The 20013-nt window shown below is 38.6% G+C and overlaps 1 protein-coding gene across 1 annotated transcript; it reads right to left on the bottom strand.

Moving 5' to 3' along the window:
- Positions 1 to 8622: 8622 nt before the first annotated feature.
- On the bottom strand, positions 8623 to 20013 carry LOC121417329 (diablo homolog, mitochondrial-like). The gene is made up of 5 exons (XM_041610999.1): positions 19928 to 20013; positions 18498 to 18681; positions 15411 to 15542; positions 13525 to 13656; positions 8623 to 11913 (listed from the first exon to the last, which is right to left on the bottom strand). Exons 1-5 carry the CDS (start codon positions 19966 to 19968, stop codon positions 11662 to 11664), a joined length of 741 nt encoding a protein of 246 aa, XP_041466933.1. The 5' UTR covers positions 19969 to 20013; the 3' UTR covers positions 8623 to 11661.

Genomic DNA, 20013 nt, shown 5'->3' with positions numbered 1-20013 from the left:
CAAGAAGTCATGTTTATTCACATTTTGTCCTTCAAGAAAAAATGGGGTGAAAATTTATTCAATGTGAAGATATGCATTGCTGGAAATAATTTCATGACACACGGGACATACATGTATCATACACACACATATAAAAATATTAAAAAATGATGATTTCATTTTCTAACATAAGCCTAACAAATATTCCTGATGATCATACTTATGTGCAAATTCTGGTAATTTTTCCTAAACTTTCAAATTCAATGACTTTGTTACATTTCCATGACATTGTCAGCATTATGCTTTCTGATTCATTCTCTTCCTACCTAAATTCCCCCCTTTTCTCGTGCTTTCTTTCTATGGTCCCTTTTAATAATGTAAAATGTAACCGGTCTTCCCATTTGATTGAAGGGCTTGGTTTAAACCCCCTCCAAGGTTTAAATTTAGACCATGCTTTTGATTTTGAGATTCACAAAAGAAGTTTAAACAGCCGGGAGGTTCAACTACATCATAATTTGGTTTTTACCTGAACTGCTCTTTGAGTGGTTAAATCCTACATACGTGCGCAAAATCGACTTGTCCAGCTTTTTCATCAAAATTGGCGCCGAAATTTGGAAGAAAAATTTACAGACAATTCAGTCCAAATCCGCCGTATCATGTGTGATAGTGGCCAAGTTCAATCACAAATGGTAAGTATATCGTTATATAGGGACGATGACCTACAGCAGCAACTAAGGAGGGACAATCTTCGTTTCTGCAGTATTAACAAATTTCAAGAGGGAAAGGAGGGTGAAGAGGAGGAAAGAAAGGAGATGCTCCACAACAAAGTGTTAGCAGTGGCAGAGAAACCTGGAGTAAAGCTGAAAGCAAAGGACCAGACTAAATGTCAGCGCATCGGCAAGAAGTCTAGAGGAAAGGAGCGACAGATTCTGGCGTGCTTTACTCTGAGGAGGAAGAGAGATGCGTTGTATGCTGGTCGATTCAAGTTGGAAGGCATTGAGAGCATGCAGGGCATTTACATCAATGAAGACATCACCCCAATGAGACTTGCTGTCCTCCATGCGGCAAAGTCAAGTCCCCATGTGAAGAGAGTATCAACTAGCAACGGTAACACTGTATTGCAAGCTCACTAATGATTAATACAAAACGATTAAATCCCCTGATGACCTCCTTGATGTTGGTCTTGACAGCATTAACTACAAGAACTTCAAGCTTCATTTCATAGAACTGTCATCCTGATTGTCTAGTGTTTATTACAATAACTTGTAATTCGTGGATTTTGTTGGGGTAGCAATAATACAAGGAAACTCTTCCTTTCTGCTACCCCTTGCTCTCTCATAATATTTACATATCGAGCTTTATCATCCAAATTTTTATAAATAATCATCTCACATTAAGTAATACTTGTGTAATTTTCGTAATGTGATTTAGAGTGAAATCATACAGAGAACTAGGGGGTCAACTATGATAGAGATCAAGCAAAACCTCTCCCCTCTGGAGCAATGCCTAACTCAGAACCTTACAAGAGGGAAGAAGAGAGGAAGATATCCAGTGTTGATTCCACCAGAGTGTTATGAAGGAATTTATACAAGAGCATCACACAAGTCACTGAAATCTTGGGCTAGCTATATGAGCAACTTGGTTGTCATGTGAAGATATGCATTGCTGGAAATAATTCTATGATACTTGGGACATATCATACACACATGTATGAAAATATGGAATAATGATGATTTCATTTTATAAAATAAGCCTAACAAATATTCCTGATGATCAAACTTATGTGCGAATTCTGGTAATTTTTCCTAAACTTTCAAATTCAATGACTTTGTTACATTTCCATGACATTGTCAGCATTATGCTTTCTGATTCATTCTCTTCCTACCTAAATTCCCCCCTTTTCTCGTGCTTTCTTTCTATGGTCCCTTTTAATAATGTAAAATGTAACCGGTCTTCCCATTTGATTGAAGGGCTTGGTTTAAACCCCCTCCAAGGTTTAAATTTAGACCATGCTTTTGATTTTGAGATTCACAAAAGAAGTTTAAACAGCCGGGAGGTTCAACTACATCATAATTTGGTTTTTACCTGAACTGCTCTTTGAGTGGTTAAATCCTACACGCGTGCGCAAAATCGACTTGTCCAGCTTTTTCATCAAAATTGGCGCCGAAATTTGGAAGAAAAATTTACAGACAATTCAGTCCAAATCCGCCGTATCATGTGTGATAGTGGCCAAGTTCAATCACAAATGGTAAGTATATCGTTATATAGGGACGATGACCTACAGCAGCAACTAAGGAGGGACAATCTTCGTTTCTGCAGTATTAACAAATTTCAAGAGGGAAAGGAGGGTGAAGAGGAGGAAAGAAAGGAGATGCTCCACAACAAAGTGGCAGAGAAACCTGGAGTAAAGCTGAAAGCAAAGGACCAGACTAAATGTCAGCGCATCGGCAAGAAGTCTAGAGGAAAGGAGCGACAGATTCTGGCGCGCTTTACTCTGAGGAGGAAGAGAGATGCGTTGTATGCTGGTCGATTCAAGTTGAAAGGCCTTGAGAGCATGCAGGGCATTTACATCAATGAAGACATCACCCCAATGAGACTTGCTGTCCTCCATGCGGCAAAGTCAAGTCCCCATATGAAGAGAGTATCAACTAGCAACGGCAACACTGTATTGCAAGCTCACTAATGATTAATACAAAACGATTAAATCCCCTGATGACCTCCTTGATGTTGGTCTTGACAGCATTAACTACAAGAACTTCAAGCTTCATTTCATAGAACTGTCATCCTGATTGTCTAGTGTTTATTACAATAACTTGTAATTCGTGGATTTTGTTGGGGTAGCAATTATACAAGGAATCTCTTCCTTTCTGCTACCCCTTGCTCTCTCATAATATTCACACATCTAGCTTTATCCTCCAAATTCTTATAAATAATCATCTCACATTAAGTACTTGTGTAATTTTCGTAATGTGATTTAGAGTGAAATCATACAAACAGAGAACTAGGGGGTCAACTGTGAAAGAGATCAAGCAAAACCTCTCCCCTCTGGAGCAATGCCTAACTCAGAACCTTACAAGAGGGAAGAAGAGAGGAAGATATCCAGTGTTGATTCCACCAGAGTGTGATGAAGCAATTTATACAAGAGCATCACACGAGTCACTGAAATCTTGGGATGGCTATATGAGCAACTTGGTTGTCATCAAGCAGGAAAATGGCTAGTGGAAATGTTTCATGCCAGCACTAATGTGTCAAACCTAAGAAGAATAATAAGTGCCATTCCTGATGATAAAACACAGAGACGTGGCAACAATCTTCTTTGGTCTGGGTATGGATGGACCTTATCATGTTATGTCTTAAAGGGGAAGTTCACCCTGAAGAAAACTTTGTTGTAAAAATAGCAGAAAAAATAGTAAAAAATATTGGTGAAGGTTTGAGGAAAATCCGTTAAAGAGTAAGGAAGTTATTAGAGTTCAAAATTTTGGATTTGTGACGTCATAAACGAGCAGCTGCCCCATGTGTTATGTAATGTAAAATGTATGAATTTCAAATTTCAAATGATTTGTCTATTGATATACAAAAGTTACAGTGAAAACCATTTTCAATTTTCTGAGAAAATGACATTTCATTGATGTTTTACCATTCGCTATGTAGGAATGCTGCTCGCATATGACGTCACAAATCAAATAATTGAAATTCTAATAACTTTTTAATTATTTGATGAATTTTTTTCAAACCTTCGGCAATATTTTTTGTTATTTTTTCTGCTATTTTTACAATAAACTTTTTGTCAGGGTGAACTTCCCCTTTAAGGAAGAGTGACCCAAGGGCATTTGCGGTGGATGCATTTTCCATCTCTTGGCATTCGCTCATCTTATGTTTATTTTCGCCATTTTGTCTCCTTACTAGGGTCTTACAGAAGTTTCGAGAAGACAAGGTGGACAAGGCGTTGTCAATCGCCCCTCTTTGGAAGGCCCAACCATGGTTTCCCAAGACCCTTCTGTTTCTGATCGACATACCACTCCTACCAACCGATCCTCTTGTGGAGCATCTGAATCCAATTCCAAGCCTCCAGCTAACCGCTTGGATCATCTCAACAAATGTTGGCGCTCAGCTGGAATTTATGAACACGTTTCAAGTCTCATCGCCCCCTCTTGGCAAGATAGAACCAACCAACGAGTAGGCATGGAAGCAGTGGCTTCACTGGTGTGGTGAACAATCGATTGATCCCTTTAATCCATGCTTATTTAATGTGATAAATAGTAGCTATGAGCAATTATACATAGGATTTTGTTAGTGCATGTCAGACCCAAAGTTGCTCACAAATGTGGTATGTACAAATCCAATGCAAATTCTGTTTGCATTGGTACATAAAATCACAATTCTGCCAATGTTATTGCAGGTAAAGTGTCTTCATTCATGGACTAAAGTTTGTTTTCCATATTATTTGCTGACAAAATGTTGCCTTTATCAAATTTTAGGCTCACTGGTCAAGTGATTGTTTGCATCGATGGGTGCTTTGGTTTGGTGAGGAGAAAGAAAGCTGGTTCAAGTGCTGGTGGAACTACTCACCATAAGACATTTTTCCAAGAGGATGAATATGGAAAGAACTTTGTGGATGGATACAGGATAGAACATGGTCAAGCATCAAAGATACACTGTAACTTATGTAAAGTGTTGACCATACCGTGCTTTGCAAACACACTCAATATTAGCCTTGTGCTTCATATACTATGCCCTTGAGGAAACTGCATATCTTGCTCTTTTTACAGATGTGGTATGTACAAATCAAATGCAAATTCTGTTTGCATTGGTACATAAAATCACAATTCTGTCAATGTTATTGCAGGAAAAATGTCTTCATTCATGGACTAAAGTTTGTTTTCCATATTATTTGCTGATTTGCCTATATCTAATTTCAAGGTCACTGGTCAAGTGATGGGTGCTTTGGTTTGGTGAGGAGAAAGAAAGCTGGTTCAAGAGCTGGTGGAACCAGTCACCATAAGACATTTTTCCAAGAGGATGAATATGTAAAGAACTTTGTGGATGGATACAGGATAGAACATGGTCAAGTGTCAAAGATACGCTGTAATATGTAACTTATGTAAAGTGTTGACCATATACCGTGCTTTGCAAACACACTTGATAAGCCTTGTGCTTCCTGTACTACGCCCTTAAAGGGAACTGCTTATCTTGCTCTTTTTACAGATGTGGTATGTACAAATCCTTTTCAAATTCTGTTAACATTTTACATGAAATCACAATTCTGCCAACTTGATTGCAGGTAAAATGTCTTCACTCATGTACTAAAGTTTGTTTTTTCCATATTATTTGCTGACAAAATGCTGCTTATATCTAATTTTCAGGTCACTAGTCAAGTGATTATTTGCATTGATGGGTGCAAACACACTCGATAAGCCTTGTGCTTCATGTACTACGCCCTTGAGGGAACTGCATATCTTGCTCTTTTTACAGATGTGGTATGTACAAATCCTTTTCAAATTCTGTGTGCATTGGTACATAAAATCACAATTCTGTCAATTTTATTGCAGGTCAAATGTCTTCATTCATGTACTAAAGTTTGTTTTCCATATTATTTGCTGACAAAATGCTGCTTATATCTAATTTTCAGGTCACTGGTCAAGTGATTGTTTGCTTTGATGGGTGCTTTGGTTTGGTGAGGAGAAAGAAAGTTGGTTCAAGAGCTGGTGGAACTACTCACCATAAGACATTTTTTTTATAAGAGGATGAATATGTAAAGAACTTTGTGGATGGATACAGGATAGAACATGGTCAAGCATCAAAGATACACTGTAACTTATGTAAATGTTGACCATACAGTGCTTTGCAAACACACTCGATAAGCCTTGTGCATATGGTCACTGGTCAAGTGATTGTTTGCATTGATGGGTGCTTTGGTTTGGTGAGGAGAAAGAAAGCTGGTTCAAGTGCTGCTGGAACTACTCACCATAAGACATTTTTCCAAGAGGATGAATATGTAAAGAACTTTGTGGATGGATACAGGATAGAACATGGTCAAGGGTCAAGCGTAGAACCAAAATTTGCCCACAACAGCAGGTAATTGGCAAAAAAACGATCGCAAAAAATTAACCAATACTATCAAATAAGTGCGTAGCATGCGAGCAGCTTGACATCTCGCCTCGACCATTTTCCACTTTCCTTCACATTTATTCACATGTATCAGAGAGGAAAATGGGGTTCTGCCAGGCAATTGGATGTTGAAATGACTTTTCCTTTCAGCAACACATAAAGCCTTCCAAAGGAATATAAATGAAGTGTGTAAAAATCTCAGTAGTGGGGAAGGGTTGACAGTTTGTGGGGATATTGTTCTTATACATTCATGGAAATGAAGACAAGCAAACTCATGGCAATGACACCAGTGCAAGTCACAGAGGCCACAAGTTCCGTGGCCAGGGAAGAGCTAGCATTTGAGCGGGCTCTTGATGAACTATTGGAGGCGGGTTGCAATATTACCACAGTTGTAACTGACAGACAGTATGCAGGGATAAGAAAGTTGATGAGGGAAAAGTATTCCCTTTATTGATTATCAGTTTGATGTTTGGCACATGGGCAAGTCCGTCATTAAGAAGCTTACCGCAAAAAGCAAGAGAAAGGAATGTGAAATGCTAGGGCCATGGATAAGGGCAGTGAGAATTCATCTTTGGAATGCAGCTGTCCACTGCAAAGGTGATGAGGAACTGCTTGTAGAAACATGGCAATCAATCACGCACCAAGTGTGCAATGTCCACACCTGGAACTCAGGAGAGTAGTGTTACGGTCACATACCTGACCCGTGTTTGACCTGATATGTCATATAGTTAGGCAGATGTAACATTTTGACCACTTGATAATAAATAGGGTCTCTATTTCCACTGACCAGAGAAAGTGGTCCGATACATAAATTTGTCTGGGAAATGACAGGCCCAAGGTACATGAATGTCTTACATTGTATGTGATGACAAACACATGTTTCCAGGGGTGGTTGAATTTCAGACCATCACCAGGGTATATAATGGGGTAACATTGATTGGGAGAGTTTTTCTTTGATAGTAGGATCTGATTAAAATGAACCTAATGACCCTGCACATACGCCTGTAGTCTACGTTTTGTATGAGTTCGTAGCAGACTTAATAGTATCATGAGTGTCCGGTGCTCATACCCCACTTGAATCCACTAAAGAAAGAAAAATAAAGTGGCTCACTCCTGATTCTCCTCCTCATGTAGCTTTGCAAGAAGTTCTATCTATCTGATAGAAATCTTGTCAAGGATATCAGGCACCTCGCCAAAGCTTGCAGGACTGGAGATTTGGAATCATTCCATGGAATGCTTCTGAAATATGCTCCCCCAAGCGTCAAGAATTTGACTATCCAGTCATGCTGGCAAGGCTGCAGTTGGCTGTACGGGACCATAACAACAATGTCGGGAGAGAATATGCCACTGTCAAAGAACCCTAAACCTGTCGCTGATAATAAGAGTGAAGTGCACATAATTATTCAAAGCGTGGAAAGTCATGGAGCACAAAAGACAAGCAGGTCCCCAAAAACCTACGACTATGTGAGAGACATGCAGGTACATATACTGCAACTGAAAGGTGGAACTGCAGACATAGAGGAAGTTCCTCTACCTAATATCCCAAGCAATATCGCACCGGTCCCTAGACCCCCAGTAGACGAACTCAAGAAAATGAGATATAGTCGTTACCAGCCTGGAGCAGGTTTCAGTATAAGAATGCTACGAGCTTTACTACATTACATGCCAAATATATATTTGTAGTCTCAGGATGTTTTTAAAGGACAAGTCCACCCCAACAAAAACTTGATTTGAATAAAAAGAAAAAAATCAACAAGCATAACACTGAAAATTTCATCAAAATCGGATGTAAAATAAGAAAGTTATGACATTTTAAAGTTTCGCTTCATTTCACAAAACAGTTATATGCACATCTCGATCGGTATGCAAATGAGGGAACTGATCACATCACTCACTCACTATTTCTTTTGTATTCTATTATATGAAATATTTTTATTTTCTCGTTATTGTCATGTCAAATGAAGTTTCATTCCTCCCTGAACACATGGAATTCCATTATTTGAACATTTTGTGCTTCAGGCAAGGAGGTCCTAATCATCAAATTCGTAAAAATTTAAATATTGTATAATTTAAACAATAACAACCAAAAGAAATAGTGAGTGACATCATTGACTCTCTAATTTTAATGTAATTGGCTCGTTCATGCAACTATTTTGTTAAAAATAAGCGAAACTTTGAAATGTCATAACTTTGTTATTTTACATCCGATTTTGCTGAAATTTTTAGCATTGTGCTTGTCTGATTTTTCTCTATGGATTCAAGTCAACATTTTTCTGAGGTGGACTTGACCTTTAAGGATGGGAAATCTAATCTTTATTTTCTTGGCAATGTTATGACATACCCCTTAAACGAAGGAACCATCATACTAGATACCGATGCATCTGATTTTGGTATTGGAGCATTGCAATCGCAGATGCAGTGGGATTCTTCACAGAATGTTTCCAGGAGCAGCCAGTAGTTTACGCAAGAAAATCTCTGACGAAGTCACAGCGACACTATTGTGTAAGTCGCCGAGAACTTCTCGTTGCCGTGACATTTATTAAACAATTTCGACACTATCTACTTGGACGTGAATTTGTGGTGAGAACTGATCATAGTGCTCTTAAGATGGATAATGTCCTTCCGAGAGAGATCCAATCAAATGGCTAGACGGTAAGAGATCTTAACACAATTCAACTTTAAGACGGAGCACCACGCAGGTCGCAGTCATGCAAATGCCGATGCTTTATCTCATGTACCGTGCAGCCCAGAAATGTGTGAGTGCTATGATGGGAGACATATGCTGAGTTCCCTTCCTTGTCATGGATGTAAGCACTGTAGGAAATAAAATGTAGCCTGTTCTGATTTCATGGAGCTTGATGATGTGATGCCGTTAACGATAAAGAAAGGTAGACCTAATAGTGTAAATGTGACCTACCATCCCCAACCCACCAATAAGTTGGCAGGTAAGGTTCTCTGTAAAAAGCCAAAATACTAATTTCGTCTCCAAAACCCAAAATAAAAAAAATAGCTCATCTGAAAGAGCAATTCTTCTTCCTACTATAAAATCTATAAGTCGTGAAAAAGTAGAATAAGAGAAAAGATACAAGATTTTCTTGGACACTACTTTTTCGGACTGCTGGAAGTTTCACTGAGATTACACAGTATGCACATCTCATGCTTGAGTGAACCCCAAACTTTTTAAACCTTGTTTTCTCCTTATTTTCCTTACCCTCTTGCTGAATTTCCTCTGCATGCAATCAAGTACTTATTAAGGTTATTGTTGGTCAATTTTAACATATCATATATTAATTTAAGGCTTAGGAAATGAATTTTCAAGCTCGATAAAAATCTCAATATTCATTAGGGTCGACTAATTGTTGGTTTTGGGATGGCAGGTCAAAAATAAGCTGCAGTGCACGTCATTTTGGAGACGACAGGAAGTGCAGGATCAGCACTGTAAAGGAACAGATTCAAATATGTTGAAATGTACCTTTAAGTGGCTTATGGTTTGGTTCACCTAGAGCAGTGATGTGAACCTTTCCCGTACCACCAGCGAAGGAATTGAGTAGAATATCCTTTTAACAGTACTAGTCAAATGTATATCTATGTGCTACATGTGATGCTGTAGCAAGACCACTCAGCGAAATCGCTTGGATTGGTGCAAGGGAAAACATGTACAGGCCGAAAGGGATTGGGTGTTTCCGTTGCTAAGGGTTGCAAAATTCCAGGCAATCTTCGTAGTGGAAGTCTCAAGGAAATAAGAGAATATCCAGAAATAAATCCAACTGTCGGTAAGGCAGAATGGGCAGGTGGAGAATGGGGCAACACCCCAAATTGTATGTGACTAACAGGGGAGTAATTTCAGTTCTGGGAGCGCTACAGGGACTGGAGGCGTCGGAGGGAGATAAGAGATCAATTGGAAAGAATCAAACTGTCAGTTGTACAAGTGCAGTAATTTGTTTGCCATCTGGATATTGTCATCCTTATTTACAATGTAAATTCTGAAAGGTTTCCATGGCAAAGAAAAATAGCGTATTCTTGTCTTCAGGAGAATGTCGTTCTGAAGACGACAAGAACACACCTGTCGCAACGTCGAGATTGGGTGGTCCTTTTCAGGTCAAAACTTGCCCAAGAAAGATACATGGTGTACCGTGAAATCTACTACACTATGTTATCCTTATTATTTTTCCTGCAGAATGTGAAATCTTTCTGTGTGACTTTCACAGGGAGCCGTCTTGGACGCAATGGACAAAGAAGACTCCCCCTGGACTTAAACACAGGGTGATCAAAGCTGCCATTGATTGCTAATACCCTTACTTCAACTGCCTATTGGTAACTGAATTTGATGCTAATATATTACAACATTTACAAGTTGCCATGATCACAACAGAATTATGTGTAATGTAAGAATTTTGACAAAAATATGATTTCTGAGGTCGGCTATGGTCATCTCAGAAAGCAAAAAAAAATCTATCATATGTATACCTAGAGAGATTTTTCATTCACAACAAAAACTGGGACGAATTTACATAGAAAAAATTATCAGACACAATTAATATTTTTCCCTGCCCATGATCATTGTTGATCAATTATTGTTTGGTATGATGATGATGATGATCTACAGCATTTATACTGTGCCATATTTCTGTTATAACATTCAAAGGAGTTATAGGAGCCATTTGCAAACGGAGGGGGATGAATTGCAAACACGAAAAGAACAAATCTGACCGATTCCTGGAGAGGTAAACTGCCAATTTTGTCTATTGCCAACTCGCCCACTGATTAAATGGTCTACCTTCACTTTAATAGTCCAATGCCTTTCGGTCCATCAACATTTCTTCTAACAACCATTTGGTCCAATCATCACTTTGTCTAATCACCAGTTCATCTATGACCATTTTGTCTCATAACTAGTTGGTCTAATATCCATTTTTTCATTCATTTTGCCCAATCAACACCGAGTCAAATTACACCAAATAGTATTTGGACTAGATGGCTATTGAACCAACTGGTTATTAGACGATACGGCAATTGGACCATGTGGATAGTGGCCGAACTGATTAAAACAAATGAAGATAATCCCCTGGTGAGTGCATCCAACAACTAGATCTTGGTTTTCGAATGCCATTCAGTGACTGATTGCAAATCTTGCATATGGAGGCCTAGGCCCCATAACATAAATGTCGGCGATTAATCGCAAGCTTGGTTTTTATGATTAATTGCACAGTGTAGTCAATGCTATCAAATCGTTAAATAATATTCTACGATTGCAAATCGTGCATATGGAGATTTGCAGCCCATTGCATGAAACTTTTTGCCTGAGAAAACTCCGGTAAAAACTAAGGTTAGTCTGATTTTTGCCATTGACTTTAACACAGGGCAAAAACTTGGGTAAATAATACATGAGTTTTCTCAGGTAAAAAGTTTTATGCAAGAGGCCCCTTGGCCCCGTAACAATCCTCTCTGTCCTGTTTACTGGATCCTGTTCCTGGAATCAACGTCTTCCTCAGTCTGTTTCTTTGGAAGATTCGGTCACTGCTTGCAGCTTCACCAGACACTTCCAGTATTTAAAATGAAACATACCTCTGTCGACTATTTACAGGAATCTGCTCCTTCAGCAGCATCCTCCTTCTCTGTTTTGGTCTCCTTGATGGTTTCCGCTTGCAGTTTCACCAGAGCAGTCTCCGCTTTCTGGATGACGGCTCTAGTCAGGGCGATCTGCGTGTTGACGTACTGGCATCGGTCTCGCCCCATCATGGCTAGTTCCTCGTTGCCGGCCTGGAAGGCTGCTTCGGATGCTGCCTCCAGGGTTAAGAGGGCGCTGTTTAAAATAGCTTCAAGGTCCTGAAGAAACAGGAAACACAAGAGAATTGACATTCCCAAAGATGTAAAGTCAGCAATGGATCATGTTTGATAAGCCTATTAGGACAACTGTCATTGAACGGAACAGTGCAATAAATGTCATTGCCAATATATTCTTTCTTCTCATTCATTAACAAGTCAATGAAAATCATATTCTGAGGAAGGTATTCTGAAGTCAGGTTAAACTTAGACCACTTTGATGAGATGATTTGATCATGGAACAAATGAGTCCCTGTTCTGAATTGTTATACAACTTGGGTAAATTGCCAATTTGTCTATTACCAATACGTCCACCCTGCACTTGGTCTACCTTCATTTAGTCTAATGCCATTCCATTCATTTATACTTCGTCTTACAACTGTTTGGTCCACTAACCAATCGGTCCAATAATCACTCCGTCTATTCACCGGATCATATATGACAATTTCATCTCACAACCAGCTGATCTAATACCCATTTTCTTTTCATTCATTTCATCCAATTAACATTGAGTCCAATTAGACCAAATCGTATGTGGACCAACTGGTTATTTGAGGAAATGGTGAGTGGACGAAATGGCTATTAATCCATGTGGATAGAGAAGATGAGCTGATGGTAGAATAAATGATAGTAGATGAGTTGGTAATTGGACGAATTGGCATTAGATCAATTGATCATAAACCATATCGTCGCACGTACCACGAACCGTCCTCTCTGTCACGTTGCCCACTGTGGCGTAAATAATTAACTTCAAGAAAATATAAAGATACGGGATGAAACTTTGGAACCTGAACTTTTCAACAAAGACACTGGTAAATCATTTGCTCTCCTTGTAGGTGCGCTTATTGCTGGTTTAAAAAAAAAAAATTCTTTAAATGCGTTTTCTGCAAAAGTAACTTTCACATCGAAGTGCGCAGAGAGGACGGTTCGTGGTGCGTGCGACAATATGAATACCAAAGGTATAAAAGCGAATTTGTTTCAGAATCATAATGAAATCATAGCAATCTTCATACTGGCTATTGATTGTAACCAATTAGAGTGTAATCTCTTTAAGACTTGTAATTATTCACAAATTTGATATTATATTGACCTCAAAGAAGATAATTCTGTGTTTATCTTACTAGGAAATGTACTTTTGGCTATTGTACATGAATTCACTTTTTTGAGCAATTATGGAACCCCATACCAGGGGGCCGCAATTTTGGTCTCGAAAGTTGTGCAAGACTTGAAAGTAAAAACTCAGCGAGCCACGCGCGCTCCAAAAAAAAAAAAAATTGCGCGGTGGATTTATCACGAAAAATTTTGAGAGGGGGATGAATCAGCCCCCCCACCCCTCAGTCTTTTTTAGGGTTAACTATGGATAGAATAATGGCATATAAATCTCCCCAAAGTATAATATCAATGAATCAGCTTATTTTTCTCTCAAATAATTCTTAACTGCTTCAGAAGGATAACTAAGATAGATTTCTTCACCAAACACAACTTAGGAAAGAGCACAGTAAACAAAAGGAATATAGTAAACTTTGACATTTTTGGCTTTCCATAATTTTAGCAGAGTTAGACCCGATTTCAGAATAAGGGCCACCTTTAGTACGAAGAGGTACAAGCAAATACCTGTAGCTCATGCCTGCGATCATCAATGTTGACCCGTGCCTCGATGACCTCTTCCCACAGTTCTTCAGAATGGTAGCCAAGCTTCTCAGCTTGCCGATGCTTCTGAACTCTATCCATCAGAAGTTCAATATCCTATACGACAATGAGAAACATAAAAAAAAAATAGAGGATTCCAATATTTTACCAAGATGTTGCAAGAAAACATTTGCAATCAACGGCAAATTCCTGGGTCCTGGTGGGTGTTTCATAAAGCTGTTCATAAGTAAGGGGCGACTTTAAGAACGACTGGTGATCCTTTCTTACGTGCTAAATAATCACCAACAGGTATTGGTGAACATCATTTACCACAAGAAAAGATCACCAGTTGTTCTTAAAGTTGCTCTAAATTACGAACAGCTTTATGAAGCGGACCCCAGGTGGGTGTTTCATAAAGCTGTTTGTAAGTTACGAGCGAATTTAAGAACTGGTGATCCTTTCTTGTGGTAAATGGTATATTCATTGGCGATGGTTAAGCGCGTAAGAAAGGTTCACCAGTCGTTCTTAACTTACATGTACGAACAGCTTTATGAAATGGCCCACTGGTGGGTGTTTCATGAAGCAGTTTGTAAAGTTACGCACAACTATACGCATGACTGGAACATGGTCTTAGGTCATAAATCAATTACATAGGGATATCACATAGCACAAGAAAGAATCACCAGTCATGCGTAAGGTCATTCGTCACTTATGAAGAGCTTTATGAAACACCCACCTGTCGTGTGATTGATCCAATTAACCTCAACCAGATGGAAATCCATCAATGTCATAATTTTTTCCACGGGAGATTTTCACAATGTCCTTTAAGAGGAAGCACACACTGAATTGTCAAGATGACATTGAATGCAAGAGTATGTCGTATCTCGAATTTTTTTTAACTAGATGAGCATTTTAGATGTTGGATTGCTGGCTTTCCATGGTTGTGGTCGATTGGATCAATTGCAACACTTGTTAAGACAGGACCGTGTTATAATTTATTTTCATTTATTTGATTTGAAACGGTTTCATAATAATAATAATAATAGGCATTTATAGCGCCATCTATCTAGAAATATTCTATTCCGAGGCGCACAAGAAAAGAAAGAATGAGAAAGTTTGGATGAGTGTCAAAGTGCCAATAACTTCATACACAAATAGGACACCTTTCCCATAAACAGAAGTCGTTGCTGCTACAACGACATATTGCGAACTGAACTATTTTTGCTGCAGGGTCAATCTGTGTCAAATAACCGAAATCAAAATTAAATTGAAATTAAATCACACCGTCTTGAAATCTGTTGAATTCTGAGAATCTGACGTGGCACACGCTCACATAATTTCCTTTCAACGCAATCGGAAGAACAATTTTCCCGATAGGACATGGGTTCCCAGCTTTTCAAGAAAACTAAATTCCTTGATTTTTCTCTGAAGTTTAAAAATTCCCTGATAATTATTTAAACCCATTCCTAGTTTCTCACATTTACTAAGCTGTTGCAGTGAATTACATGTATTTTCAGTATAAAAATAATAGTGTAAAACTAATTAGTACCGCCATAACCAGTCATTTAATAGATGTTGTTTTGATGCAAGAAAAATATAACAGTATGACTAGCGAGCTTTCTACCTTTAGGCTGATAAAAATTCCCTGATTTGTCCCCTGATTTTAGGTACAATGTATGTTTTATCAAATTCCGATTTTTTTCCTGACCGGAAAAAAAGTAAAACAATTTTCCCTGCTTTCCCTAATGGGCTGGAGAACTCTGCAGGACATGCCAAGTTTGATGATTTGAGTGAAAAATGGGCATGCCCTCACTTTTGAATCAGAAATCCTTTCATACAAATGAAGCACCTGCTAAATGAATGTTTTGTACCTTAGCAAGTTCCTTGTACTTGTCGATGACAGCTACAAACGTCTGGGTTAGAAGTGCAGAAGCAGAATCGACCGTCATGGCCGCAGCATTCTTGATAAGGGTAGTACTGGTCAGAGCATCAGGGTTAACTTTCTAGAAGAAGTAATATGAAAATAAGAACACATTGGCCCGTATTCTGAAGTCGGGTTTAACTTCAACTCAGGTTTAAAGTTGTGGTTTAAGTATGGATAGCAAAATGTTACATGTACATAAATCACTAACAGTAGAAATATCATATTTCAGCTCATTTGGCTCTCAAATCAATCATTATTGTTTAGGAAGTTTAAATAGATGATCCTCTTCACCATCGATGAATCAGGTAAGGGCACAGTAAAAATAAGAAACATACAAATTAATAAAAATTTTGACACTATTGGCTTCCCATAATTTTAGCACAGAGATAGACAATGGACTAAGTTAAACTTGACTTCAGATTACGGGCCATTGAGACAAACATTCACCAAGACACCCTGTCAAAATTCATCTGGGGCATGTTTCATAAAACTTGTAATAATAACAAATTTGCAAGTACAGTTAAAAGCTACCGTAATCCTTTATTTTGATTGGCTGATACCAGATTGTGGAGCGTTGTGGCCCAGTGGATTAGTCTTTGGACTTTGAAACAGAGGGTCGTGGGTTCGAATCCCAGCCATGGCTTAGTTTCCTTCAGCAAGAAACTGATCCATAATGTGCTGCACTCAACCCAGGTGAGGTAAATGGGTACCGGTAGGAAGTAATTCCTTTAAAAGCTGTGTGCGCTATGAACGCCTAGCTTAGCCGGGTAATATAGGAGCGCCTTGAGCACCTAACAAGTAGGATATGTGCGCAATATAAATTCCCTATATTATTATTATTATTATTATTATCATTCATGAGTCCACTCTTCAAACAGTGGACTCATGAATGAAATAGCTTATCATAACATGGAATCAGGCATCAATTTGGCGCAATGTGGCAACATCGCGCATCAGCATTGGACATTTTTTATACACGTGCCCCATACGAGCTAAATTAAGCATATTTTATACAGGAAATCTGCAATAAACCATGGACTCAACCGTGGGTTTTCAAGACCACCTCTGTGAATTCGGGCCATTGAGGTTGACATCAGTGCAACAACCACCAATAAGTCGCCAGGGAATGAAAAAATGAAAAAAATGAAAATGAAAATCCATAATTTATTGTTCGAAATAGACATGAAATGAAATACTACGAAAATTTGCTTTGCCCAATTGATCGTGGGCCCGGCAGCCACCGTGCAGCGCCAGATCGACGAGGCTCTATCCCTTTAATTGTTGAACGTCAAACAGGGTAGCAGCAACTCCCATCTTTTAACGTCTTTTGGTCTGACGCGGCCGGGTTTGAACCCCCGACCTCCCGGTTGTGAGACGGACACTCTACCAACTGAGCCAACACACCGGTTGGTGTGTTTTTTGTAATACCCATAACAGTAAATTTTTAGTTTTGTCTTAAAAAGAAAAAACTTAAAAAGTTAGCTTGTCTGAAGGAGAATTCTTTCATCTTCATACTGAAAAATCTTCAAGTTGTAAAGTTGAAAAGAAAACAAGATACAAGAGTTTCTTTGACACAAGTTTTTGCAGACAGCTTGGAAGATTCAATGAAATTGCATTGTGCACATCCCATGGTTGAGCTAACCCGATCTTCAAACGTTGATTTCTCATTTCTGAAGCTCTTCTCTGCATTCAATCAAGTATTTCAGTGAGTTATTGTTGATCAAGTTTGACAAATTATATATCATTTTAAGTCCAGTTCAGTTCATATTTTAATGTTCGAAACAGACATGAACTGAAATATTCAAAAAGTTTGCTTTGCCCAATTGATAGTGGGCCCGGCAGCCACTGTGCAGCACCAGATCGATCGACGAGGCTCTATCGCTTTAATCATTGAACGTCAAACAGGGTAGCAGCAACTCCTATCTATTGCCGTCTTTTGGTCTGATGTGGACGGGGTTTGAACTCCTGATCAACTGAGCCAACATCAGTCCTTCACGTTTATAATTTCGTGGAGCTCAATAAATCGCTCTCCTTATATTTTTGAGGAGCTCAATTGAGCTCCTCAGAATCGCTCTCTGTGAGGAGCTCAAATCAATTTATTACAATACATGTATGATAAATTGTAGATTTTTCTTAACATTGTATATATGTAATAGCTGTGTTAGATATTAATCAATCTGTGGTGAAACTAGGCCTGGGTCACGTCAATACGTTTACAAGATGTCGTACGTGCTCCTGCTAAAAAAAAAGAAAAAAAAATTGCTAAAATTTCACATTTTCCATCTTTAAATCCATGAAATGGCCTTCTTTTTTCCGTAATTCCTTGAAATTACTCTGATTTAGTTGGAAACTATCAGAAAGATGAAGAATATTCACCACTTTCCCGACTCTGATTTGAACTTACCTCGGTACATATTGTAGTCCCACATGTAGACTTCCATGGTGTTGCCATGAAAATCTACATATGGGACTACATGGGACTGCAATATTTACCGAGATTAAATTAAAATCAGAGTCGGGAAAGAGATGAATATTCTTAATTTTTCTGATAGATTTCAACTAAATCAAAGTAATTTCAAGGAATTATGGAAAAAAGAAGGCCATTTCATGGATTTAAAGATGTGAAATGTGAAATTTTAGCAATTTTTTTTTTTTAATTTTTTTTTTTTTTGAGGAGTGCGATTTTTTGCTCTCCTTATTTTTTTAAGGAGCGTCGGCGCGATCGCGCTCCTCAAAAATGAAGGTCTGCAACATGCCGGTTTTAAAGCTGAGGATGTGATTTCAAACTAATAAAAATCTCAAAATTTATTTTGGGCAACTTATTGTTTGTGTTGGGGTAGCCGTTCACAAGTGATCTTGCCATTATGTGAACTTGTCGAAATAGCGTATCTCACTGTGTTGACAGTATCCATGGTACTTTGCAACACTCCCTTTAATAAAAAAGACGAAGGGCAAGAAAAGTAAAAAAAAAAAAAATATTCATTAATTCCTGTGTGAATGAATCACTGAAGGATACAGATTTTGCCATACTCACAGGCAAGCCTTTCACACCATCCTCCTTTACATTGTGAACAGGAAGAGCACACAATCCTCCCAATCCTACAAGTCCTGCTCGTCTGAACACTCTGTAAATGAACTGGAGTGATGTATCTTGTGAAGATGCGAGTCCATGCCTCCATCGGTGGCATGCATTCTGATACACGCAGAATGTTATTTTCCTGTAATTATAGGAAAAAAAATCTTCATTTAAAAACTGAATTTTATTTTATGAATTTTGCGTTCGAATGGGTCCAAATTTATGGATCATTTTCGAAACTTGAATTGTTGGAGTTTCAATGTGTGGCTGTATTAGACCTGCGCTGGGCATCGCTCAATGTATACTGAAGCCATAGATATAGGCTTGCATGACAAAGTTCATAGATTTTCATGGATTTTCGCTGGCAAGCGGCTATGTTTATGCACGAAATATGTGTAATGCGCGCATGCGCTCATCCATGCAACATACAGCGCAGCAAGGTAGGATTTTTTTCTATATATACACTGTAGTGTTTGGCACATAAACATGATCTATTTTGCTACTTTTTCAAAAGTTACAAGGAATTTCTGTAGCTTTTTAAGAAATAGTCATGTTTTAGGACTTGACTCATCTTGGGGATTATTTTTATGTATTTGCATGACAATTCTAAGAGCTTTGCCTTTAAAAATTTGGTTGTCCTACCTAAGAGTCCTACGACAGCCATAGGCGGAAATCTCTCCCCAAAGGTAGGGGGGACCAAGCAAGGGCTGGAAAAATTTGACGAGCAAAAAAAACGTAATCACCAGAAAAGCAAGGTCATCTCGTCCAAACTACGTCAACATGTTTCTTTTCAAATTTGGATGATGTATTTCCATCATAAAAAGACAAAAAATAGCAGGGGAGACATTAGACAGCTGGCAGCCGTCTGTTTCGAGGAGTTTTTTAACATTTTTTTTACTCCTCGTACACAAAGTACAGACGGCTCGCTATCGTGCAGCCACCATTAGGGGACTTGCGATGCAAAATCCCCCCGTCGGGGCTCTTCAATTTTTGTCTTTAATGAATAAAAAAATTGAAAATTATTGCGACCAAAATGCAAATTAATATTCCCTCTTGGCATTAATTGCCAAAAAATGGAGAAAAATCAAGTTAAAAGGAACAAAAACAGTGACTTACCTCGGCTGTCACGCAAATTCACTTCCCCGTTATGTCCGATCTTAAGTACATAAACACATGGCCATTGAGTCCCCTGTACAGATCACGCTAGAACTTCGGTCTCTGTATTTGGTGAGTGAAGCCAACGGAATTCAGCTGAACAACCAACATAACAGAGACCGAAGCTTTTGGTCTAGGGAGACATGTGTCCCCCTGGGATTTCCGCCCATGACAACGGCTACATGTACATATTACGTTAAGCTAATCATTAATGAAAAAAAGAAAATGCTCACTTTCGTAATAGGAGAATCCTGCATCCCACCCTGGCAAACATGGTTGTTCAATTGTAGGCCTTTATATCCGTACCCAAATCAAACCT

The sequence above is a fragment of the Lytechinus variegatus genome, chromosome 6 (assembly GCF_018143015.1).
Source record: "Lytechinus variegatus isolate NC3 chromosome 6, Lvar_3.0, whole genome shotgun sequence".
Lineage (NCBI taxonomy): Eukaryota > Metazoa > Echinodermata > Echinoidea > Temnopleuroida > Toxopneustidae > Lytechinus > Lytechinus variegatus.
The sequence above is the reverse complement of the archived record's forward strand: the minus strand, read 5'-3'. Positions and strand labels throughout refer to the sequence as shown.

Bases quoted from the DNA above. Each gene is read 5' to 3' on its own strand.
- LOC121417329 (XM_041610999.1), bottom strand. From the start codon at position 19,968: ATGTTTGCCAGGGTGGGATGCAGGATTCTCCTATTACGAAA. The intron at 18,682-19,927 runs GTGAGCATTTTC...CTATAATTACAG, and splicing joins AGGATTCTCCTATTACGAAA to GAAAATAACATTCTGCGTGT. The intron at 11,914-13,524 runs GTATTTGCTTGT...CTGTTTCTTCAG, and splicing joins ATCGCAGGCATGAGCTACAG to GACCTTGAAGCTATTTTAAA.